Source organism: Schistocerca serialis, chromosome 3 (genome assembly GCF_023864345.2).
Source record: "Schistocerca serialis cubense isolate TAMUIC-IGC-003099 chromosome 3, iqSchSeri2.2, whole genome shotgun sequence".
Taxonomy (NCBI): domain Eukaryota; kingdom Metazoa; phylum Arthropoda; class Insecta; order Orthoptera; family Acrididae; genus Schistocerca; species Schistocerca serialis.
The window spans coordinates 427,627,930-427,655,302 of record NC_064640.1 but is presented as its reverse complement, the minus strand read 5'-3'; the positions used below and the strand labels follow the sequence as shown (position 1 = coordinate 427,655,302).

At 44.4% G+C, this 27,373-nt stretch overlaps 1 protein-coding gene across 2 annotated transcripts in view; it reads left to right on the top strand.

Moving 5' to 3' along the window:
• Window positions 1-27,373, top strand: part of LOC126470307 (ATP-binding cassette sub-family C member 4-like) — a 264,208-nt gene that overhangs the window by 96,312 nt on the left and 140,523 nt on the right. For both annotated transcript variants that reach the window (XM_050098079.1, XM_050098078.1), the window contains exon 6: window positions 9,489-9,645. In XM_050098079.1, the coding sequence (XP_049954036.1) occupies window positions 9,489-9,645 (157 nt within the window). The remainder of the gene's footprint in view (window positions 1-9,488; window positions 9,646-27,373) is intronic.

Genomic DNA, 27,373 nt, shown 5'->3' with positions numbered 1-27,373 from the left:
ACTGCACTTCCATTTGTGCAGGTCACCTGTAATCCTACCGCTCTTCACTTGACACAACTATCGTTCCCACGAGACCAACACACCGCTTTAATTAGATAGTGAAACTCAGCATCTCTCTAAGGTTGCTCCATTAACACTTACTAGCTCCAAAAATAAACTATTTATAAGATACTAACGTCCTGAGTCATTGGCCCTCATCCCACTTGAGCCAATAAATACACTGCCCGGTAACATCAGACGTTGGTAACAACATGGGTGGTTCATAACGTATTAATTTTTGCATTGATATTATCTGTGAGTTACACGGTTACAACAAACGACCAGGCGGAAGGGAAACGTGACCAGACTTGGAAATATTCGATTAGATGCATACTATATGCGAAATTGCGTCCTCTTTCACGCCTCGCTAAGTATGTTTAATAACGCTTGTAACTATGATACATGAAAGTATTATCCTCCGTTAGGACCAGATGTCCGTTAGGCACTCCTACATACTAAAAACTACCGACAGGATGACGCTTCTGGTCATCGGTGGACTACCGGTGCCTGTTACCAATTAATCCAACTCAGATTGCCACATGCGTAGACCAGTGGCTTTCTCCCTCAGATTCATCAAATACATTTTTGTAAGCCTTCACATTAATCAAATGAGGAACACAACCGCCATCGGAATATGATACAGTATATTTTATTCGTCGGTCTTGATGGCTGTGGTGATAAAATATTAGTCATCACATAATAGCTGCCTGCAGTAATGTGGCACGATACATATCATAAATGATGATACACATAATTCCCTCTTCTAGGCGATACAAGGAAATACTCTAAATCACGAAAATAGACCTTTTTTTCTTTATTGAATTCCGATTCCCCCCGAAGGGGGGCGGGCTGGCAGCAGCTTAGTATGCCACTCTTCAGCCTATAGACTTTGTTTTAAAAAGGTGAAGATAATATATAATAAAAAACAGGAGATAAAATCGGAGACAAAGGGTAACATGGCGAAAAAATCGTGGAACTTAAAACATAGAACAAAGGGATGATGATGCTAATAAAATACATATGAACCAGACAGGTAAAATAATAGACAGACAATTAAAAAACACGGCGACAGTCTGGTTTCTGTTCGCAAAAGACATAAAATTCACACCCAGCGACAACATGGTTTCTGTTCACAACACGGGAATAGACAAAACAACGCTGATCAGTCACTGGAACACTGCACTAAAATATGGCATACCACAGCCGAGAGCAGGTGGGGGTAAGCTGGACAGATGATGGGAAAATAAAAAAGGGGGGAAGGTGAGGAAAAGCGAAAGGGGGGAGGGGGTAAAGGAGCCAATTGAGGATGAGGACCAATAAGAGAGGTGGGGGGTGCTGGGCAGACTCGACAGGGAGTGGGGAAGGCAGTGGATGGGAATACAAAAGGACTCGGGGGGAGAAGGGAGAGTAGGGAGAGGTTAGGCGGGGAGAAACACAGGATGAAAGGGGGAGAAGAGGGAGCCCAGGGAAAGGACGGAGGAAAGGAGGGGAGGGGGTGAAGATCAGAGTTGATAGGAGGGATAAATGGAGGGAGAGAGGGCATCATCCACGAGGGGGAGGTGATGGAAGCCACCTTGGGAAAGGAGATGAAGGGTGTTGAGATGGAGGGTAGCGGGGACACAACAGTGAAGGCGTGACAGGGGGCGGGGACAGGAGAGGAGAGGAGCAACCAGGGGGTGAGGGGGATCAAGGCTGCGGGAGGTGCAGAGTATGCAGATATGTTCGAGGAATAGGAGTAGATGGGGGAAAGGAATGAGGTCATAGAGGATCCGCGTGGGGGACAGGAGGCACATATAGAGTTCATGGCGCTCAAGGATCTGGAGGTACTTATAGAATTTGGCGGGGGGGGGGGGGGGTTGCAGATATCCAGGTGGGACTGGCATAACAGAGGAGAAAATAAACCAATGAAACCGATATACTTAAACATATTCTCGAGTATAGGCTGATAGGTTTGTCACACAAATGAAACAGTCCGGCTCATTAAATTATCCGCACAACATTTTTAAGGAAATTCACAGAAAATATAAGTACTGAGGAAAATATCTGAACTATCACGAAATCCAACCTATCAATTTAAATTGGCAGAATAATATTTGGTTTCTGTACGGTCCAGACGCATTAATGGGCCCACCGCCTATATTCGATGTCAACGTGTAATTGCCACTCACAGACGACAGGTGGCAGTGGAGGGTATGTAAAGCGAGTGGAGGGGGGGGGGGGTCACACTGACAAACAGCGGAGCGGTTTATGTAAATTGAGGGCCGAAGAAGGGGAAAGGAAAGGAAAGGAGAAAGATTGCTGATGTCAGTTACATCGGGACATTACGCGGAATCAGCGTCTACGAGTGAAAATGTGTACTGAACCGGGATTCGAACCTGGGATCTCTTGCTTACTAGGCAGGTGCGTTAACCGTGTCCGAGAGAATAGACACCACACATTTATATTATCGATTCGCCTACACGGGTAATGGATCCACCCTCTTCAGTGCAGATGCACAAGTACGTCTGATCTCCTGCAGGAATCTCAGAGTAGCGGGCATGGAGGAAATGAATGGGGACTGCGGACAGGTGGCTTTCGATGGGAATGTGGTCGGTCGTGAGCCGTGCCGAGATAGTCCGCACAGTTGCATTGAACACTGTGTCCTGGGTCGCGCAGTGGTTAACACACAACGTACCTGTCCAGTAAGCAGGAGATCCTGGGTTCGGAACCTGGTCCAATACATATTTTCACACCTCGCCGCTGATTCTGCGTAATGTCCCCATGCAGCAGACAGCAGTAATCCCTTTTCTTCCCTTCCATTCCCTTTCCTTTCCTTTCTGTCCGAAGGTTTAAATCGTTCAAATGGCTCTGAGCATTATGGGACTTGACTTCTGAGGTCATCAGTCCACTAGAACTTAGAACTACTTAAACTTAACTAACCTAAGGACATCACACACATCTACGCCCGAGTCAGGATTCGAACCTGCGACCGTAGCACTTCCGAAGGAACGGACACCACGCATTCATATAACGGAGCGATTAATTTTACATACAAAACCGGAGGCCAAAGGTGGAAGCGTTTCCGAAACGGCTAAGTCTGTAAACTGTTCGTGTGCCTCCCTGGTTAAAGCATACCGAGCATGGAAAAATGGCACTATCCAAAACCGGCGCTAAGATAACTATGATGCACCAGAGGCCATAGGTGACGAGGATGAACGAGGCCTGCGGAGAAGTGCACGGGCGAACAGACGTCCAACTGTTAAGCAGCTGACCGCCGATATGAACCACAGGGCTACCAACAGTGTCTTCTCAACGACCGTTCAGCGAACGTTGCTGCTTATGGGTCTCTGCAGCAGGCACCTGGTTCATGCACCCATGCTGACTGCTGTTCGACGGCGACAAAGGCTGGAATCTGCACGCCAACACCACAACTGGACGTCCACTAGTGGTGTTAAATGGCCTTTTCATATGAACAACGTTTTATGTTCCTTCGGACGGATGGCCATTGACGTGTACTGTGCGAAATGCCTGAGAGCAATCATCCTGCAACAATCTTCAGAAGAGTCCGGGCCTGAGGAGGGAGCGTCATGGTCTGAGGAATATTTTCGTGGCATTCCCTACGTGATCTTGTCCCTGTGGCAGACGCAATAGAAAATCACAAGTATGCATCTATCATTGGAAATCATGTAAACCCCTACATACAGTTTGTTTTTCCTCGGCATGATGGCATCTACCAGCAGAACAATTCAACGTGTCACACAGCTCGTAGTGTACGTGTGGAATTCGAAGAGCACTGTCAAGAGATTACATTACTCCCCTGGCCACCAAAGTCCGCGGATATAAACCCAATCGAGAATTTGTAGGACCCTCTCGATCGAGCTGTTCGTACCATAGATCCTCACCCGAGAATTTTAGAGCGCTAACAATGACTCTGGACTCAGCATGGTTGCACATACCTGTCGGTACCATCCAGAACATCTTTGATCTCTTCCTGCACGTCTCGCGGCAGTCCGCTCTGCAAAAAGTTGTTTTTCAGCTTTTTACAGGTGACGCCATTAATGTGACAGGACAGTGTATATGGAGTGAGAAATGGTACTACACAACAAAAGCCTTATTGAAAATAAACTACATATAGTATACAATAATGTTTAATCATATCTAAAGGAATGCAAAAATTATAGCTGTCTCCATCAACATGTTTGAACACCACTGCGCTTTACTCGACATAGCGTTATTGGAGATAGTATTCCCCTTGCTTTCATCCGACCTTAGAACTGACTTACCCGCACGGCTGTAGGAGGATCCACAGTTTCACGTGGATTCCTAACCATGGTGCAGCTCGGCATTATTCACATTAACAAATATTGCCAAGGTTGAAAGCGGTGATAAATGACACGTGTAAACCTCCAGACTAACGACAGAATTCTGGATTTTTTTATGTGTAGTCTGGCACTGAACCACTGAGCCTCGCAATATTTATAATAACGAAAACAAGTGCACCGTAAAGGCTCCATGACATAAGTCCTGAAAACTCATTAAACTAATGTTACCTTGGGAAAAGCATATAGTACACGGGCATTTTATGATCAACATAGCATAGTACGAACGTTCAACTACAATTCATGAAACAGTATAAGTCCCATTAAACTTAATCATTACGTTTCTGAATATCGAAATATCATCGAAGAATTTGAAATTTTGGAGTTCCAAAAGATGGCATTAGAAAGACTACTATTTCTTAGAGAAGGCGCCTGTAATGACAATTGTTAATGACAATTTTCAAACCAGAATAATCCTTTACAGTAATCGATTGAAACATACAATTAGGCCTCCAAATCTTATTCTTCTTATTATTCTGTATGTTGAGCGAAAATTTTACTTATTTCACAATTTCAGTCCTGTAAGATAGAATGCACTTTCCTTCAACGCACAACGGTCGCGCCTGATACTTTTCTTTCTCTTCCGCTCTCGCACATTTCTCACTTCAGTGCGACATATCGCACTCGCTCCATTCACACAATGCGTGAACTGAGTTGACATTCAGACATGTCTGTACTACCTTGGGCGTCGGCGACGCAAAAAGTTCACTAATGGTGGTGTGTAGCTTCATCTCCCTGGGCCGTGTCTCACTCCGACAGCACAGCTAAACGTCGCTGATTGCGTGGCTCCGATGATTGTGTACGTTTCTTCTCGTCCCTCATCTCCACGTGTCGCCTAGAGATGGGACACCCGACAATTTTCAACAACCGATTTGCTAGTCAAGGTTTTCTTCGTTCAGTCAGTTTTTTCAGTCGAATCAAACAACAACCGACGTCAGTCTCCATCTTTCTGTGGTTTCACCTAATGTGAGAAAACCGACTGACACGAGTGTCTGTCGGTTACGTCACTTGTATGAATGTCTTTCACTCAGTTTCTGGGTTTGGCCCGTGCGAACGAAGTGTGCTGGGACCTGCGCTACGGGTGACTGGCTAACTATTTCCGCCGCCCGTCACCCTGGCCCTGGCAGCAGCAGGATGCTGACGTGAAGCGTGCGAGACGCAGGCGCAGTCTCAGAGCTATATTGAAATGGTTTTTTATTAATGGATATCATCACACCTTTTCAGAAAAGCGGAAATCAGGCATTCGCAAGAATTTGGCGATGTTCCTTCCTTCTTCAAGTACCCCAAAGAGAACTTTTATGCTTGCTCAAATTTTTGCACTCCGAATGAAGATTTATTAGTTATGTGTTAATTGCACCAATTGCACAGCAATCTATCTATCGGTTTTAATTGGTGAAAAACAGAACTGATCTTTCAGTATATAATTAAATGAATATCTATGTTGCTTATTTTAACTTTGCTGTACGCATTCAGATATACTGATGTCCATCTGTGGGTGGTGCTACCCTCTGCAGTATGTATACCACAGTTTATATTGTCCATACCACTGCTTTGCTTCACCTAGTGAGTGTACTACAGACTGGTTTCACTCAGAAGAATAACTGGATAGCGAATAAATCATTAAACAGTGGTTTTAGTTGAATGAACGAATGAACACATGCTTCAACTGACAGAGAACATAAAGACTGGTTTCACTTGAAAAGAAAGAATGAATAGCTCAGCCGGTATGCAAAACACCACCAGATTGTGTCGACTGTTTTCATTCTATTGCTCCCAGAGACTGTTTTCACCCGAAAGAAAGAAATAAATAAACAAATACATAAAGCTACAACTAATGAGTCGAATGTTTGCCTACAATCGAATGAATCGATTCTTTTCATTCGGTTGCTCCCATCACTAGCATCGCTGCAGATATGGCGGATGTTTATGATCCTTCCCTTCTTGTCCGTCCCACGCCTCTCTCATATCTGCAGATTTCTAATCCTTTTCTATTATCTACGGTAACGATGTGGGTTGAAGAAATGAACTAAAATTTGTACGAGCGTCAGGATTCGAACTCGGGTCTGCCGGCCGTTGTGGTCGAGCGGTTCTAGGCGCTTCAGCCTAGAACCGCGCCACTGCTACGGTCGCAGGTTCGAATCCTGCCTCGGGCATGGATGTGTGTGATGTCCTTAAGTTAGTTAGGTTTAAGTAGTTCTAAGTTCTAGGGGACTGATGACTTCAGATGTTAAGTCCCATAGTGCTCAGAGTCATTTGAACCATTTTAACTCGGGTCTCCTGCTTACTATGCAGATCCGCTAAACGAATTCCGGCACTGGAACCAATTTTAATTCATTGCTTCAGCCTACATCATTACAGTAGTTAAAGGTGAGACTCAACGTGTCTCAGTGTCTCAGGAACATCAACTGTATATGATTAATATACTTTCCTGTTGTTCCCATATTCCCTGTTTCACTCAACAGGGAGTTATTACAACAATTCTACAACAATCTCAGTGATCTGCCTAGTCTGTTTATGGTGATCGTTCATCACCTTATGTGACCACTTAGACATATTTCTATGCTTATTTCTCTCTTTTTTGCTCAAGCATCTTAGTTTTACATCTGTTTACGGGCAGCTCATCACCCCCAATTAAATTGGTCGCGTCTATCTGAGTTTTAATTCGTCTCGTTCTTTCCCAACGATGAAAATCACGTTCAGCTTCCTGAAACCAATTAACCTTATTTATTGTACATAGCGGCTCAATGTACGTCCATCCAACACGAGTCTGACATTTACGTAATCGAAAATTCATCTAGAATCAAAAGAAAGATCTTCTAAAATTTTAATATACAATAGACCTATTGAACTACTTCATGTGCTTGTTTCCGTGGATTATCTGACACAAAAGTTTCAGTTACATCTTATCAACCTGAGACTGATGAAGATAACGACGGAATAGCACAGTCTCTGGTTTGTAAATCTTTATTACACTTGTGAATGCCAAATTATTTGCTAACGTTTTTGTTTTCCTTTCGTATAGTTCGTTTTCTTGTTTGGCAGTTACTCTCTGAGACGTACACGTATAATTTAGCCAACAGTGGTATCTAGCTCATAGTGACCGCTCCGTATTTACGAAGACAAGACGAAAAGTTCTCGAGCTAGCAGTGAGCAGTTGTATTTTAGAAAAAACGGCTCTCATTTTCAACAAAGTACCACTTTTGGATCAGTACACTGTTGTCCATCGGTTTCCAGGTGCGCACATTCCACCCCTGAAATGCGATACTGCGAGTTCTACAGCACACTCATCTACATTTATCAAGAGCTCTTCATTGGTCTCAAAACGTCTTCCAAACACAACAGACTTTAGAAAAGAGTGGTTCAGTGGCAGGAACCGAGAACACCGACCAAAAGATTGTTATGTGTGGACAGTTATGCAGATCTTTTTCGTTCCTTTTGCTACCTTTTTCTCAGTTCTCCAGCAATGCACATCTGCAACAGTCGATAAGATATTAGCAGATGTGTCTGGGTACCTGAATCTGCCTAGTTGTCGTGGCATTGCAGTTCACCCAAAGTTATGAAAACCGACTGCTACATTTATACCATTTTACCAACCAAACAATTCGTATGGTTTGATTACATAAACTCCCCTGGAGCACTGACTGATTACACTGAGGTGATAAAAGTCATGGGATAGCGATATGCACATGCAGATGGCGGTAGTATCGCGTGCACAACACATAAAAGGGCAGCTCATTGGCGGAGCTGCCATTTGTACTCAGGTGATACGTGTGAAAAAGTTCGGACGTGGTTATGATCACACGACGGAAATTGACAGTCTTTGAACGCGGTATGGTAGTTGGAGCTAGACGCATAGGTATTCAATTTCACCAGGGAATTCAATATTCCGAGATCCACAGTGTCAAGAGTGTGCCGAGAATACCAAGTTTCAGGCATTACCTCTCACCACGGACAACGCAGTGGCCGACGGCTTTCACTTAACAAGCGAGAGCAAAGGCGTTTACGTACTGTTCTCAGTGCTAACAGACAAGCAGTACAGCGTGAAATAACCACAGAAAAACCACATAAAGCAGTGTGGGACGTACGACGAATGTGTTCGTTAAGACAGTGCAGCGACATTTTGCGTTAATGGGCTATGGCAGCAGACGACCGACTCGGCTGCCTTTGCTAACAGCAGGGCATCGCCTGCCGTTCCTCTCCAGGACTCGTGACAATATCAGTTAGACCCTAGACGACTGGTCAGATAAGTCCCGATTTCTCAATTGGTAAGAGCCGATGGTAGATTTCGAGTGTGGAGCAGGCCCCTCGAAGCTGGACTGAAGTTGTCAACAAGGCATTGTGTAATCTGGTGGTGGTCTATAATAGTGTGGGCCAAATGAGCCGATCATTAACTGTAAATGGTTGTGTCCGGCTACCTGAAGACCATCTGCAGCCATTTATGCACTTCATGTTCCCAAACACCGAAGAAATTTTTATTGATGACAATACGTCATGTCAACTGGCTACAATTGTTTGTGATTGGTTTGAGAACACTAGATAATTCGAGCGAATAATTTGGTCACCAAGTTCGCCCTATATGAATCCCATCGAACTTTTGTGGGGCATAATTGAGAGGTCACCTCGTGCAAAAAATCCTGCTCCGGCAACGCTTTCGCAGTTATGGACGGCTGTAGAGGCAGCATGGCTCAGCATTTCTGCAGGGGACTTCCAAAGACTTGCTCCATGCCACGTCTAGTTGCTGCACTACTGCCGGCAAAAAGAGGTCCGACACCACGTTAGGAGGTATTTCGTGACTTTTGTCACCTCACTGCACAGTGTGAAGGATCTTCAGCCGGAACATACAGTCACCTTGACACGATATTGCGCCAAGATGATTGTATGATCCGGCTGAAAACCTGGCAAGAATATAATCATCGTGTATTAGTGTTCACTCAGCTGTTTATATCACAATATCAGAATCATGCGCACTCCATATCACGCAGAAAGTTTTGACACGTCCACTAATGTGTGACTCTTTCAAATCGTCATTAATTTATCTGTTTGAAGTTATAGGATTTTCTAATTGTCTAATACGGTTTCTCTTATCGGCAGGTTTTCTGGGCCGTGTGTCGGCAGGTCTGAGAAAGAAGATTGCGGTGCTCACAGACGACCGCATGCGGCACATGAACGAGATCGTCAACGGCGTTAGAGTCATAAAGATGTATGCTTGGGAGAGAGCTTTTGCCAAAATCGTCGCCATTACAAGAAAGTAAGTGACATCTATACTATTGAGTGTATACAATTTGTCCGCGAAGCAAGTGAAGAATTTTTATATGATGACAGAAGAGATCCATCCCAGTATTTTGATACAACGGATCTCGATTTAGAAATATTCGTATCGGCACTAAAGTATGGAGACAAAGAAAGAGTTGTGCCATGGTATTAACACCACCATCGACAGTACCCGGCCATCGGCGCATCTCCACACTGAGTGATAGGTTAAAAGCAGCAAATGTATGTAGTAACAGTTTTCTGTTTGTTGATGTATTTATTACAATAAAACGTTTTAAGAAGCACATTGTTGTGGCGGTATAGCTTAGAATACAGTGTGCCGTACCATGACTGGAACGTGGAAGCTTTACCTTCCACGGACAAGTGCTGTACAGACTGAGCTACCCAAGCTCATTAGGTAGAGCACTCGTCCGCATAAGGCGGAGGTACCAGGTTTGAGTCCAGGTCAGGTACACAGTTCCAACCTGCCAGGAAGTTTCAAATCAGCCCACACTCCGCTGCACAGTGAAAATTCATTCTATAGAACTTAAAATAGTCTGCACTCCAGATCCTACTGCAGACCATATCTTTCCAATAACAGAATTAAAATGTTACTACTTGCATGTCGCTTGTGTCTATTCATGTGTTATTCTTACCTCCTAGTTCCCATGAAGCAACTCTCCTGGCTGCAAAGACTTTCGTTTGGGCTTAATACTGAAGTGCAGGGTATTGCTGTTACTTAATATGCAATTAATATAAGTTAATAAATCTAAGAAAATATTGTAAAAAGTGCAGTGAATAATAAATTAAGAAAAACTAGAAAGAAAAGAACCAGTGACTGTTGAACAAATATCACTATGTCCACGCATTGTTATAAAAGAAGAAGTAAGGTCTTTTGCAGTCGTTTCTGTTTTTTCGCATTCGCACACTATCCCGTAGATCATATGCGCTTCCGGCACACGAAGGGTGGAATCCAGGACACAATCAGCCATGCGAAGAAGGGCTAATGTCCGTCGTCTTACTACGCACGAGGCTAGTGTCTTGTTCTCGTTCTTAAAGATCTGCATGTAGCACTCCAATACACGCTCTGCGTTCGCACCTGCCGAGGCCGCGCAGTGTCTCTGGAAACGCAACTCAATGACGATCCATGAGAGGACTTTGTTGCAACCAGTCAGAGGCGCCATGTCCACGGAAATCCTTACACAGCATCCACTTCGTGTCGCAGTTCTTCTATTCTTATGTCAGTCCCGTAGCTGTTTCATCTTCCCACGCACTTGTTCGTGTTGCTGCAACTCGTTCGTGCGTGTCGCCTGCCTGACTTTCTGCTGTAGCTCCTCCAACTCTTCTTCCATCGACGTAGATTTCTAATTGCTTCAAAGAAAACTTATTTCTTATTTCTTTAAGTATACACTGTAGCTTTCCTTCTCTCAATATTATGGACATTGTTTGATCCTGGAAGAAACTCCCATTATCTTCTCTCACTGCCGACTGTCTCTTGCATCCCCATATCACATGTTCCGATTTATTTCAGAGTTACACTCACATGAATTGCCCAGTCGTTGGTTTCTTCTATTCAGATAGCCCGGGTAAGGTCTGTGACCACTTAAATAGTGCATCATTAGCCTGGATGGCTACATATACACTATCTAATCAAAAGTATCAGGACATCTATTAGTGGATATTAATATTGTGGGTGTTGTGAACTGGCAAGACAGCCAATCCACTAGGACGGGAGGCCGAAGGGCACGCGTTTAAGCTCACGCAGGATGGCGTGAGGTCTGGAACAGGACAAGGTCTTTATAGTAGCAAAAATAGTACGTAGCTTCTGGAATACTTGACTTTAATCCATAATTGGTGAACATCGGTCTGACGGTACATGCATCACAAGATAAATAGCAATTGATAACGGCGCCTTGCTAGGTCGTAGCAAATGACGTAGCTGAAAGCTATGCTAACTATCGTCTCGGCAAATGAGAGCGTAATTTGTCAGTGAACCATCGCTAGCAAAGTCGGCTGTACAACTGGGGCTAGTGCTAGGAAGTCTCTCTAGACCTGCCGTGTGGCGGCGCTCGGTCTGCAATCACTGATAGTGGCGACACGCGGGTCCGACGTATACTAACGGACCGCGGCCGATTTAAAGGCTACCACCTAGCAAGTGTGGTGTCTGGCGGTGACACCACAGTGGGTGTCCACCCTACGCCTTTATGGCAGCTTGAACTCTGCCGGGGATAGTATAACTTAGGTGTCTTGATGTCAGAATGGAAGGCCATTGTTAATCAAGATCCGAAATAAGGAAATTTAGTAATGTTGGACTGTAGGGTCTGGAGCAAAGTCGACATTCTAACTCATTCCAAAGGTGTCCCACTGCATTCAAGTCGGGATTCTGGGTGGGCCAGCCCATTTCTGGAATGTTTTTTGCCACAAACCATTGCCTCACAGATGCTGCTTTATGTCAGGATGTACTGTCATCCTGATCCAAACTATCATTGTCTCCAAACAGTTTCACTCTCCTGTGCGCAATACAGAATGCTATAAAATGTGTTGATATTCTTCTGCATTCAGCATTTTCTTAACCTTTGTAAGGGGACCGCACACTACTACGAAAAATATCCACGTACCTAACACGACCTCCTCTGCTGCTTCAGAGGATGTGGTTTCGTTCAAAGATATTCTCATTTCGTGACGTATGCACAGTAGCCATGTCTGAATCAGCCTTTGCGGACTAGGTACTGCCCTCTAGCAGCTGGAGCTTGAACTACTTCATATGTCTCAAATCTTAGTAGTTATACGAGCAGTCGTAGAAGTTACAACATGTGATCACCTGGCTGAAAATGACTTACAAGTTCGTGGCGCCCTCCAGCGGTAATGCTGGAATTCAGTATGGTGTTGGCCCACCCTTAGCCTCGATGACAGCTTCCACTCTCGCAGGCATACGTTCAGTTAGGTGCTTGAAGGTTTCTTGGGGAATGGCAGCCCATTCTTCACGGAGTGCTGCACTGAGGAGAGGTATCGATGTCGGTCGGTGAGGTCTGGCACGAAGTTGGCGTTTCAAAACATCTCATAGGTGTTCTATAGGACTCAGGTCAGGACTCTGTGCAGGCCAGTCCATTACAAGGATGTTATTGTCGTGTAACCATTTCGCCACATGCCGTGCATTATGGTCGATCAGGTTGAAAGATGCAATCGCCATCCCCGAATTGCTCTTCAACAGTGGGAAGCAAGAAGATGCTTAAAGCATCAATGTAGGCCTGTGCTGTGATCGTGCCATACAAAACAACAAGAGATGCAAGCCCCTTCCATGAAAATCACCACCACACCATAACACCACCAACTCCGAATTTTACTGTTGGGACTACACACGCTGGCAGATGATGCTCACCGGAAATTCGCCATACCCACACTCTGTCATCGGATCGCCACATTGTGTACCGTGATTCATCACTCCACACAACGTTTTTCCACTGTTCAGTCGTCCAATGTTTACGATCCTTACACCAAGTGAGGCGTCGTTTGGCTTTCCCGGCGTGGTGTGTGGCTTATGAGCAGCCGCTCGACCATGAAATCCAAGTTTTGTCACCTCCCACCTAACTGTCATAGTACTTGCAGTGTATCCTGATGTAATTTTGTTGTTCTGGATAGATGTCTGCCTACTGCACATTACGACCCTCTTGAACTGTCGGTGGTCTCTGTCAGTCAACAGATGAGGTCTGCCTGAACGCTTTTGTGCTGTATGAATCCCTTCACATTTCCACTTCACTATCACATCGGGAACAGTGGACCTAGGGATGTTTAGGAGTGTGGAAATCTCGCGTACAGACGTATGACACAAGTGACACCCAATCACCTGACCACGTTCGAAGTCCGTGAGTTCCGCGGAGCGCCCCATTCTGCTCTCTCATGATGTCCTTTTGAAACCACTGCGGCTCTAAGGGCAATATGACACGATGCACTCTCGCAGAATAAATGAAAATGAAATTCTGGCTTGCCTTCTGGAAGGGACTTCTTCTGATACCGACTCAGATGTTGATAGTACCAGTGAAAGAGGAGATGATATCTTACCTGAAGACAGTGATCTCGATTTAGAGATAGTATGCTATAACAAATAATTTCCAGACTAATCGTAAAGTCCTGGAAGCCCAAGTACATCATCAGTACCACTAGCAAAAAATGTAAAACTATTGTTTTAGTTGACAAACATACAGCAGGAGCAAACGATATACCAATTCCTGGCACCTCAAGGCACTGTGTAGGGTGTACCACTAAGAAGAAACCTTACAGTATCAGATGGGAGTGTCCTCTCTGTCAGCTATCCCTATGTTATCTGCCGAAAGGATTTGCATTTTACCTTACCACCGGAAGTAACAACATTTCATGCGCAACGGCTTCGTTTGAAACTATCCCGTATATGTTCCATAAACGTATATGACACTTTTTTCACACTGTTTTGTCTTAATGTATGTCTAATAATCTAACAAAAAAAAGAAAATTCAAAAATCTAATTTTTAATGTTCCGAGTATGAAAGGGGTAATGGGTAAAGTTCTATGGCATTCACCAAGTCGAAACTCTTCCATGAGATTGCCAGAGAGTTTACCATGATCCATCACTCCAAATCACTTGTTTCCAGATATCTACTGTCCAGTGGCGTCACCATTTACGTCACTTAAAGCTGAATATGTGACTTATGAGGAGCTGCTCGACCATTGCACTTCGTTTTTTAACTCCCTGCGCACAGTCACTATGCTAGCTGGATGCTGGTAGTACTTAGGATTCACGAGTGATTACTTCCCGTGATTCCATGCGATTTTTTACGCGCACCCTCCGCAATGCTCGACGGACGCTGTCTGTTAGTACATGAGGTGTGCCTGGTCTTGGTTTAGCAGTGGTTGTTCCTCCGCCTTTCCACTTCACAATTACATCACCAACAGCTGAAGGCAGTTTTAGAGGGTTTGATATGTCTCTGATGGATTTTTTACTCAAGTGACATCCAGCAATCAGTCCACGTTCGAAGTCACTGAGCTCTCCTGAACGAGCCATTCTGCTGCTGCTGCTTCTCTACTGACAACACAACACTCCAAGCCTCCTGTTTTAGTAGTATCTCTCGTGATATCTAATGCCGGCCGTTGTGGCAGAGCGGTTCTAGGCGCTTTAGTCCGGAACCGCGCTGCTGGTACGTTCGCAGGTTCGAATCCTGCCTCGGGCATGGATGTGTGTGATGTCCTTAGGTTAGTTAGGTTTAAGTAGTTCTAAGTCAAGAGGACTGATGACCTCAGATGTTAAGTCCCATAGTGCTTAGAGCCATTTTTTGTCATCTAGTGGTCAGTTCTGCATTACATAGGACTGTCCTGATAGTTTTAACCACATAGTGTATTTTTAACTAAGCAGCTCCATCTCCGTTGGGAGGAAACTGTTTAAGCATATTCTTGTTGTTCCTGTGTTTCAATAGCGCACCCATTTTTGCTGAATCTGTACTTTAATTTCTTAGGTTGTCTTTGGACGTCTCCCTTCTTCAGCCAGTACTTTGCGCTCTTCTTTCGAACTTTCAGGTCAATTGACCAGATTTCCAGAATAACTAGCAAGGTCCCTGCCGGTGTAGCCGCGTATGCACACGCAAAACGAAGAATTGCACTTCGCAACATACGTAACAGGTATCAGTTGCCTATTGGCTCAAACACTAGCTACGTAAACTGCAATAGCCGCTAACATTGTCTCGTGATATATTCTAATACTCGATAACGGGTGTCCGAACCTCTCGTGTCCATTACTCTCTAATTTCTGCATTATGTTAATTACTTTTTTGCAGACCTGTTGCATCTAGGAGGAGAAATTCTCTTTCATCTAATACTAATTTTTGGTGAGGTCTTGTCTTTTTAGTAGTTCTTTACGTTTATTATAGGATTTCTCCTTCTTGGTAGCTTCCCTTTCGTCACAAAGTAAACTGTCTTGTGCCTGGTCATTTCAGATTTATTCTTCGTACCTCATTATTGCAGCGTTTGAAGAGCGTGTTTGCATATGTCTTCCAGTTCGTGGCTTGAGCCTCCTGCTGCCACCAATAGTAGGTGCTCTGCGCACATAATGCAGCCTCCTGCTTCTCTCATGGTTCCTACCTTTTCCGGCAGCGGCTCAAGGGCGATGTCCGAGAAGCCGAGGCTACAAACGGAGCCTTGTGGACTTCTTTTGGCTCCTTCTTTCGTTTTCTGGAAAAGCCAGTTCGTATTTTCTGCCACAGCAATAATCCTTAACACTATTACAGACGGCTCTTGGAAATACGGCATCTTTTGGTCATGAAAATAATGTGGTACACAATAGGTTGTCAAACAATCTTGCAATGTCAACAAAAATTTCCACCATTTACTTTGCTGTTGAGTAAACACCAGCGAAGAGCACTGTTTATGGCGCCCACTATGAATATTCTTTCCTTCTAAAACAAGTCGGATATCTACAAGAATCCTGCTGGTATCTAACAACTCACACAAGAGGCATATTGGCTTCGGATCCTTGTCTTCTTCCAATTTGAGTATGGTTGCCAATATGTCATTCTAAGATTGGGTATCGATCCTTGAAGCAGACATTTGTTGTTTAATTGCGTAAGGCACGGCGCGGCTCTGTTTCTCAGTATCTGTAGAATCTCCATTTTTATTGCGTCAGTCAATGAAACGTCAGAATGGGTGTAGGTACGTCTTCGTCGCTGGGTGTATGCAGCACTCCACGCAGATCTGTCTCGTGCAAGTCTCTTCATCAAAAGGTTCAAATGGCTCTGAGCACTATGGGACTTAACTGCTGAGTTCATCAGTCCCCTATAACTTAGAACTACTTAAACCTAACTAACCTAAGGACATCACACACATCCATGCCCGAGGCAGGATTCGAACCTGCGACCGTAGCGGTCGCGCGGTTCCAGACTGTAGCACCTAGAACCGCTCGGCCACTCCGGTCGGCGTCTCTTCATCTCTGCATAACTTAACTGCTCACTTGACATTGATTAATATCGTAAAGCGTTGGTCCTCTGTGATTTTTAGCTCCACACCACCCTTAATTAGCGAACTGACAGCTCCTCTGCAGGCACTTTATTGTAAATAGTAGAGTAATCACGTAGATGTAGGTATCCTCGCCACCTCAGTACGTCTTCTATCAATCTGCTTCTTCTTTTTGTCAAGTTATGCCACACATTTCTTTTCTCCCCAGTTCGACTCAGTACCTCTTCATTAGTTAGCCAAACTTCCTATTTAATCTTCAGCACTCTTCTGTACTACGACATTACAAAAGCTTCTATTCTTTTCTTACCTGAACTGTGTGTTGTTCATGTTTCACTTCTGTTCAAGTCTACACTCCAGACAAATACCTTCAGGAAAGACTTTCTAACAAGTAAATTTTAATTCAGTAATACGAAATTTCTTTTTTTATAAATTCTTTTCTTGCTATTGTCAGTATGCATTTTATATCCTCTCTATTTACGACACCATTTCTTGCATACAAACTAAAAATCTAAAAACTTATACCTTTCATACGATGGAATAAACTTTGGTAGCTCTGAACACTTGATACGAGGTTTACTATCGCACTCCTTCGTACCATGATTGACGTCAGTCGCTTTCAGATGAAGTCACCATCCGGGAATCACGCATCTTGTTCTGATTCCCAAGACGTTTGTGACTCAGTTTCATCTAGGAGGATATGCCATGTTACATTTGTTAATAGTCGGCAGAAAGTGGTTATGTCAAGCACTTTTCTAAAACACAATAACATAGAGCTAACCGCGTAGCAGAGTCTGCCCGGTTTAGTATGTCAAGAAGACAGCACATCGATCTTTACTGCTGAATTTTCTATACAAGTTTTACATTCAACAAATATTATTACACATAACATCAGGATGGATTATAAACCAATATAGCAGACACAGTTAGGCAGAACAAATGTAGAATTTCGCTCTTCTCTTTTAATCTTCAGGTGGTCGGTAGGACTGCTGCTTTAAATCAGCTTCAAAAAAATTAAAAATTAATTTCCTTTTGAGATCCTTAACTATAAATACACTTGTGTCCACAATTAAAGCAACAAACCGCTATTTCCCGGTCGTGTGTCAAATTCACGATATAATCATAAAACTGTCAACAGATGTCCGCACGACCTTGTTCTGTATGGAGGATGGCATTCCGGTCAACTGACAACCACTCCGACGATGACATCAGGGCACCACTCAAACGGGGTAGTGTTTGCCGGGTAGTCCCACATCCACAGTCGCTGTGTACACAGTCTCAGACGGTGCAGTCTGGCACAAAGAAGATGCCCACCAGACTCTCTGCGGAGGAGGACCGTAGGAAGAATGGAAGCAGGACAGCAGCACTCTGATGTGGCTGGATGGCTTAGTGTGAATCATTCTGTTGCTTCTCGGATGTGGTGACAGTTTATAGAGACCGAAACTCTTTCCCGAAGACCAGGGCACGGCCGACCTCATGTGACATCACAAAGAGAGGACGGTTACTTGACTCTAAGGGGACGACGGTACCGTTTTAGTACTGCACAGCAACTGTCATCTGACCTCGGGACGTTGTATAGAAGCAAGCGGTGTACAGTAGGCTTTATTAGAGTGGCCTTTACTGTCGGAGATCTGCTGTATGAATACCTCTGATGCATCTTCACAGAAGGGAACGTCTAGAGTGGAGTCGTCAACGTGCCACCTGGACGATCGAACAGAGGGCCAATGTTCTTTTCACAGATGAGTCGCAATTTCATCTCGAGAGTGATTCTCGACGATTCACATCTGGAAGGAACATAGAACACGATATCACGACCCAAACATTGTGGAAAGAGGTTCCCTAATAATGTGGGCAGGAATTATGTTGACCACTCGAACACCTCTTCATGAAATTATACGGGTGAATCTGCAAGGTTTAACTGCTGTCAGATATCGTGACGACATCTTGGGACATCATGTGCGATTGTCGGGACGTGCTGTGGGTCCAGACTTTGTATTGATGGACGATAATGCTCGATCTCATGGTTGATGTTTTCTTGGAAACGGAAGGTATTGCATGCATGGCGTAGCCTGCTCGCTCCATGGAGCATGTCTCCGATACACAAGGGAGACATGTTGCATCACGTCAGAATCCACCAGTCACTCTCCAAGGCCGGCCGGGGTGACCGAGCGGTTCTAGGCGCTATGATCTGGAACCGCGCGACCGCTACGGTCGCAGGTTCGAATCCTGCCTCGGGCGTGGATGTGTGTGATGTCCTTAGGTTAATTAGGTTTAAGTAGTTCAAAGTTCTAGGGGACTGATGACCTCAGAAGTTAAGTCCCATGGTGCTCAGAGCCATTTGAACCATTTTTGAACCACTCTCCAAGATTTCTGAGCAGCTCTGCAGGAAGAATAGCGTTATTGATTCAATATGACATTGATGACATCATTCAAAGCATATCCCGTCGTTTTCAGGTCTGTATTGCTCCCAGATGTGGTCACACCCCATACTGAGTACATTAACGAGTTGTCGGAATGTGTGTGCAAATACGTTAAGCTGGAAAAAACGAAGAAAATTTTTGTCTACAGTTAAGCATGTTGCAATTATTTACGTTCTGTATTCTTCACATTGTTTCTGCTTTACTGTCCCCTGTTTATACCGTTTTGTGGAAAAATAAACGGAACCTTGCAAAATTCCGGCTTGTTGCTTTAATTTTGGACACTAGTGTATATTCACTTTTTTTTTCAGTCTGGTTCGAACAATATGGAGGCTCTGCTCTTGATAAATGCTCTTCGGTAGGCTGCAGGTCAGAATAAATGATCGTCAGCCACATGACGGCGAGTCAGGGCATCTAGTAAAGATTATACCGGGTGATCAAAAAGTCAGTATAAATTTGAAAACTTAATAAACCACGGAATAATGTAGATAGAGAGGTAAAAATTGACACAAATGCTTGGAATGACATGGGGTTTTATTAGAACAAAAAAAATAAAGTTCACAAAATGTCCGCGTGAAAGATCTCTTGCGCGGGTCGGTTGGTGATGATCGTGTGCTCAGCCGCCACTTCCGTCATGCTTGGCCTCCCAGGTCCCCAGACCTCAGTCCGTGTGATTATTGGCTTTGGGGTTATCTGAAGTCGCAAGTGTATCGTGATCGACCGACATCTCTAGGGATGCTGAAAGACAACATCCGACGCCAATGCCTCACCATAACTCCGGACATGCTTTACAGTGCTGTTCACAACATTATTCCTCGACTACAGCTATTGTTGAGGAATGATGGTGGACATATTGAGCGTTTCCTGTAAAGAACATCATCTTTGCTTTGTCTTACTTTGTTATGCTAATTATTGCTATTCTGATCAGATGAAGCGCCATTTGTCGGACATTTTTTGAACTTTTGTACTTTTTGGTTCTAATAAAACCCCATGTCATTCCAAGCATGTGTCTGAATTTGTACCTCTCTATCTACATTATTCCGTGATTTATTCAGTTTTCAAATTTATACTGACTTTTTGATCACCCGGTACATTTACATCAGGTATCTACACATTGCTCTGCAAATATCTGTGAAGTGCATGGCAGAGAGTTCATTGTATCGTGCCATATATTATGGTAAAAAGAAACGAGCTTGGAAACAGTATTATGTGAAGGGAAGAGAAAGTAGATGCAGATGCGATGGGAGAATAAGAATTTGACTGAGCGCTGAAGACCTACATACAAACAGGGTACCTGCAGTATATGACATACCCTAAGAATTGTTAAGACCTTTGGGAGTGACAAGTCTCCCCTCCTGTATCCAAGATAAATGAAGCGTACGAAATACGCTGACTTTAAGAGTGCTGCCTCTGGCATGGATGTGTGTGATGTCCTTAGGTTAGTTAGGTTTAAGTAGTTCTAAGTTCTAGGGGACTGATGACCACCGCAGTTAAGTCCCATAGTGCTCAGAACCATTTTTTTTTTAAGAGTGCTGTAATAATTCCAATTCCAAAAATGGAGGTATTGACGAGTGTGAATATTAACGATCTGTTAGTTTGATGAGTAATGGTTGCCAAATACTGACACATATTGTTTGCAGAAGAATGGAACGACTGGTAGAAGCTGACTGAAGCGGCAGGGGGCTGGTTAGGGAGTGGGAAGTTACTGGGACCACAAAATAAAGTATACTTGAACAGCAATTTGTTAACAGAAAAAATAATTAAATTTTTTACAATGAGAAAATACAATGCTTGAAAATAAAATGCTTGAAACGCATGGTAACCTCAATCGATCAAGCAAATAATTATATTTATCAACAGCACAAACGGCTTAAGGCTCAATGATAAATGCCTAACTCGGCGAAGCCACAAAAATTTAAAGTATTAAGTAGACTCAGTAAAACTACAATGAAATTTGAAGTTATCAGAATTATATGTCAAGATCGAGCAAATAATTATTCCCAACAATTGCCCAAATGACTTAAGGCCCCATGATAAATATCTACACAACGAAACCATTTCAAGTACTTCACTTTTACATACAATTTCCATTAAGGAACACGATGTCTCGGTCATAAAGACCAGTTTACGGCAACGCTGGCCAATTTTAAGCGGATAGAACTACACTCCAAGGAACCTTAATAGCACTTACGGCTGATACGGCGTAAGTGAATTAACGACCGGCGGCCTTGCAACGACTTAACAATTGACAGAGGAGCTTCCGGATCTATATGAATACATGAAATTAGTAAGCATTGTGAAGGGTCTTAAGTTCAAACACAGCGGCGCAATAGCCGACCGAAACATCAGATCAAACTTATACTAAAGGCCGTCTTTAGTTGGTGTTGCTTCGATATACTTAGCGGGATTCAGAAGAAATCAGTTTCATTAACTCATGAACAACTGAAATATAAAACCTCAGAGCCAAGCAAACGTTTAAATTTAGGGTTTACAGGAATGCAAATAGCGGCAGCAGCCAATCAAATATACAGATGGAATCAACCAGGTCGGTAGGGCAGTAACGGCAAACAAACAGATAACAAGATAATTATTACACGGGTAGCTAATTCGGAAAATACCAAATTACAAGCAATGTGGACTTAATATTATCAGCTGGCCAGCTGTCTTACCAAAATAGGTGCCTTTTCTACAGGCGTACGAGGAATTCACAATATTTTTTTTTAAAACAAAACAGTCTCAACCGCATAAAGATGTTTGTTTATTTACTAGTTACCGACTTTGGCGACTGTTCTGGTCATCATCAGCCCACTTATTATGTGAAAAGAGTGTCATGAATGTACTTAGAGAGCCGGCCGAGGTGGCCGAGCGGTTCTAGGCGCTACGGTCTGCAACCGCACGACCGCTACGGTCGCAGGTTCGAATCCTGCCTCGGGCATGGATGTGTGTGATGTCCTTCGGTTAGTTAGGTTTAAGTAGTTCTAAGTTCTAGGGGACTGATGACCTCAGAAGTTAAGTCCCATAGTGCTCAGAGCCATTTGAACCATTTTGTACTTAGAGAAATGTAAACCACAAGCACAAAGAGAAAACGTAGTACATCAGCAAAACGTGAAAGAAAGAAAGCTATACGCATGGGAGTAGGCTGAACCTTGCGTTGAGCAACCCCCACTCTAGAAGGCATATAACCATTGCTGTATGGCCTTAGGTTGTGCTGTTGGAACACAATTTATTTCTTTTTCACTTTGGGGGACAAGCCCGTAATTTATTCGATCATAAGTTCGCCAGCCAGCCGCCATAGGTGGTGATCTGTGCCTGTGAAGGCAATGTTTTATTGGATTCTGCGCCTGTGAAGTCTTAGTTTTTTGTTATTCTTTCGGTGTCTCGTTCGAGAGCAACATCCGGGAGCGATTGCAGAATCCACTCGCAGATGCGGTCCATCTCGCGCTGAATTCTCTTCTGGATTTTGCCATTTGCCCCAGTCGGCCAGTATGATGTGACTTGGGAGGCAGGCATCTGTTGTGTGGTGGCCTCCGTCCTCCGCTGAGTGGAGGTCTGACTGGTGCTGAAGATGAATGGCGCTCCGTCATTTCCCTGCTCTTCAGCCGCCCACGTCTGCGTGGCTCCTCTTTTCAACGCCGCCCTCCTGGGTCTCGCGGCGCGTGAGGCAAGCTTTCGCTCGGCGGCGCGGACGGCGCCGGGAGCGGTTGGCAGTGGCCGCTCTGTCTCCCTTTTGGGCAGACAGATGTTGACGCATCCGTCGGTTGCTTTGCGGCAGCTTTGCATCAAGACAGCCATGAACTGCTTCGACAGCAGTGTGCTTGCTCCCTCCATCCTTTCGCAGATTTCCGAATACTCAGTCGTCGTGTTGGCGTCGCCCGCTTGTGGGGCGGGCGCTCGTGGTCTTGATAGTAGAGCAGGGGCAGCAGATCTGGTCGTGTGGGCCTTCTTTCTGCGCCTTCGTCTGCTCTTCTTTTCGCGGCGCCAACCGATTGTGCCCGCGAAAGCTGGCCACGTGTTTGCCGCCGCAGTTGACGCATGTCGGTGGGGCGGCGTGTGGCTGGGAACAGGCATGAGTGTCGTGCGCTTCCCGCATGCCTCAGCTTTACGACAATACTTCTACGTAGCTTAGTTGCTGTCAGCGGAAGCATTGCTCAGTCTTTTCCATGTCGGAGGCGTTGACGCAATTTCGACTTCGAACCGCATCAGCCTCCGGACATGGACTCCATTCTTCTGGTGCCAGGCGGGGCCTACAAACAGATAGACCGCCGCGCGTTTCCTGTTTGCCGCCTGGCGGAGATCAGCCACGCCGTAGAATCCAAGCTCGCTCAGCGCCCCAATGACCTGCCGTATTGACACGAGCCGGGGAAGGCCACGTATGGTAATTCTCACAGTCTCGCGCCATCGTAGGTCCCTGAGCGCATTCTCGGTGACTAGGAGCTCCTTGGCCGCAACATGCGCTTCTAGGAACTCAAAGGACAACGACAATAAACTGCCGTCGCCCCCCGCCCTTACGCAGTAATCTCCTGCGTATTTCACAGGAGGCGTGGCGTTAGGAGTTGGTAGTTTCATTCGAGGCAGTTTCGAGGATAATGGCAACCTCATCTCTGGAGACGACCGTGCAGGTCGTGGTCGTGTAAGACACCTCTGCCTGACCTGTAGACGTTCTGGCCTGCCGCTTAAGTCGGCGTTTTCCAGGTCTCTTATTGTCTGGCACAGCGAGCTTCGTTTGTGGAAAACCGATAGTTTGCTCAGTAGAAGTAACTCGCTATGCCAGAGCTCCTCGTTCAGCGTGCGACGCTAGCGGCGTAGGCGGCTGTGCAGCAGGAGACCATGACACAACAATCCTACTTCACATCTCAAAAGAGACACACAGTCTCATGCTGTGCGATATGCAATTTACATCGCTTAAATGGCGGAAGCTCCACCCACCATATCCAGCATTACATCACTGTCAGCCAATGGCCGTAAAACACGCTAAATAAAGCTTAAATACAATTATTTGCGGACAACACTTTCGTCCAGACTATAGGTATATCGATAATGCAAATAAGCTTCATCAAACTGTAACATAAAACTTAAAATTGAATACAAAGAAAGAAAATAAGCTGTTAACGTAATGGAATACGCATGGTGACCTCTATAGGGCCCTCCGTGTAAGGACCATGAGACAAAGATGTTTAACAAGAACGCCACCATAATCGTGGTAACGTTCTGGTCGATGTATTACTACTAGACATCAGACACACACTAATATTGGCTTACAGTCTTTGGTTCGTCAGTACTCAAGGTACCACATCAAGATCGACCTGTTACTACTACCGATCATAGAACGAAATAGTTGTCATACACTTAAAATTATTTCTGTCACAATTATATTTTAAAAATTACGTGGCCTTTAGCCACTAGAAGGAGCTACCATCAAACAATATTAAGATATAAACATTAGTGCCCTTCTCTAGGGACAGGTGCGTAGCACATGTCAGATATACGAGGGCCATTCAGAAAGTAACCTCCGGTTGATTTAAAAAAATACACCAAGTTAAATAAAATTATTTTAATATATACATCTTACAACTACATCTTTGCACTATTTTTCTACATAGTTTCCATAGCGATTGAGGCACTTATCGTATCTCTTCACAAGCTTTGAAATTCCTTCTGCATAAAAATCACCCGCCTGTGCCTGGAGCCAGCCTGTGACCGCATCTTTGAGCTCTTCGTCGTCATGAAACCGCTGTGACCCGAGCCATTTCTTCAAATGCATGAAAATGTGATAATCACTTGGCGCCAGGTCTGGGCTGTAAGGTGGATGGTTGATAACGTCCCACTTGAAGGACTCAAGAAGGGCCGTAGTTCTGCGAGCAGAGTGAGGACGGGCGTTATCGTGCAAAAAAAACGATACCAGAAGTCAGCATACCACGGCGTTTGTTCTGTATAGCCCGTCGTAACTTTTTTATTGTTTCACAGTACACGTCTTGATTAATGGTCGTACCACGTTCCATGAATTCAACCAATAACACCCCTTTGGCATCCCAAAACACCGTTGCCATCAGTTTTCTGGCAGAAAAATCTTGCGAGGCTTTTCTTGGTTTGGTAGGCGAATTTGAATGTGCCCACATCTTTGATTGTTCTTTTGTCTCAGGGTTCACGTACTTAATCCAGATTTCGTCACCGGTCACGATTCTGTTTAACAATGGTTCTCCTTCGTCCTCATAACGTGACAGAAAGTCTAATGCAGAGGCCATTCTTTGAGTTTTGTGGTGGTCGGTAAGAATTTTGGGCACCCATCGTGCACAGAACTTACGGTAACCCAATCTTGCTGTCACTATCTCGTACAAGAGAGTCTTAGAAGTATGTGGAAAACCAGTAGACAACTCCGACATTGAGAAACGTCGATTTTCACGAACTTTTGCATCAACTGTCTGAACGAGTTCGTCAGTCACCAATGATGGTCTACCACTCCTCTCTTCATCATGAACGTTTTCTCGTCCACTTTTAAATAAACGTACCCATTCACGGACAACTCCTTCACTCATAACTCTTGGTCCATACACGGCACAAAGCTCACGATGAATAGCTGCTGCAGAATATCCTTTGGCTGTAAAAAACCTTATGACAGCACGCACTTCACATTTGGCGGGGTTTTCTATTGCAGCACACATTTCAAACTGCCACAAAAACTAAACTAACGCAGGTACGACGTTCACTCGACCACGGCTTGATGCCGACTGACCTGTTGAGTGCGTGAACGCACAGATGGCGTCGCTACTCCCCCCACAACCCGCACTGTGACCCATCGGAGGTTACTTTCTGAACCGCCCTCGTAGTTGGCGAGAAAAATATTAACTAAAATCATAGCAATCGTATGAAGATCGATATGTTCAAATTCTTAATATTATGTGTAACATCGGATTGAGGCATTAATTATCCCACAGTTTACAATTATGTTTAAAACATTAAGGAACCTCAATGGAATAATACAAAAATAAATTGCAATAAACCTTTGTCATTAACATCGAATGTCCACAGTGGGAACTTAAACATATATAACGATGATAATGCATCACCAGTACTCTGGTAACAACAAAAACATCAAAATCTCCTCATTATACAGTTCACACTGGCCTGCTATTACGTCTTGGATTAAGCAAATATTACACTATGATTTGTAAAATTCAGGAATATTGGCTTTGATAAAAGGAGTAGTTCATTCCTTTTATATTTGACGTAACACCATTTATTTTCATTTTACAAACTACGTTCCATTTGTGGTCAATGTTTCAAAAAAACACATGAAACTGACCTTTGAAGAAACTTAACCAAAAAACAGCATATACTAAACACACAACTGAGAGCCTGCAGAGTGCTGTAAAACGTTAGGTATATGAGTGGTCAAATTAACCGTGGTGGTCAAAGTATACCAGGTTTACGGTAGCAGAAAACATTACGTGAGAATGACGCATGATCTCTGAATGGTGATGAATTATTAAAATAAATTACAGAAATGAGTGATAAGCTGCACAACAAGTTGTTAGCCCATAAATGCAGATTGCCCTGATCAAAGAAATAGAGAAATAATGGGCTTTTTTGTCGCAGGGGTATAGCACTGACGTTGCTCTGTGCCCAGTTTTCGTTTGACGCAGTTTTTTCGTAGTGGAAGTGGAACATAAAAGAATACAAACATTTTGTTTGCATTGGAAAAAGTTAGTGTGTTTTTTCTGAAGCATGGACTATAGCATGAAACACTCCAGATATCACTTCCCCTCTAATGGAGTATATTTGCAATTCTGTATTTCGCATCAAATAATTTTCGTCTTACAGCCTCCACAGTCTCACAAAACACAGCTGCGTTAAAGGCTATCTGATCTCTACAAACGGTTATTTTCCCTCGTCGGTGCTACTTTGCAGCAGTATGATCGTGCACTCATCGTTCGCACTAACAAAAAGTCACGACTCCTGCTTGCTTCAGTAAGAGAGAACGGATCGACGAGTGTGAAGCGACCGGAGCCCACAGTTCTCAGACTCGTCATACTCGCGGTAGTACAGCGGGAACGAAGAGGAGGAGGAGGAGGATATTACCGTTTAACGTCCCGTCGACAACGAGGTCATTAGAGACGGAGCACAAGCTCGGATTAGGGAAGGATGGGGAAGGAAATCGGCCGTGCCCTTTCTAAGGAACCATCCCGGCATTTGCCTGAAGCGATTTAGGGAAATCACGGAAAACCTAAATCAGGATGGCCGGACGCGGGATCGAATCGTCGTCCTCCCGAATGCGAGTCCAGTGTGCTAACGCGGGAACGAAGAAAGCCCGTTAGCACTCAGAAAACAGCGGTCCCTAGA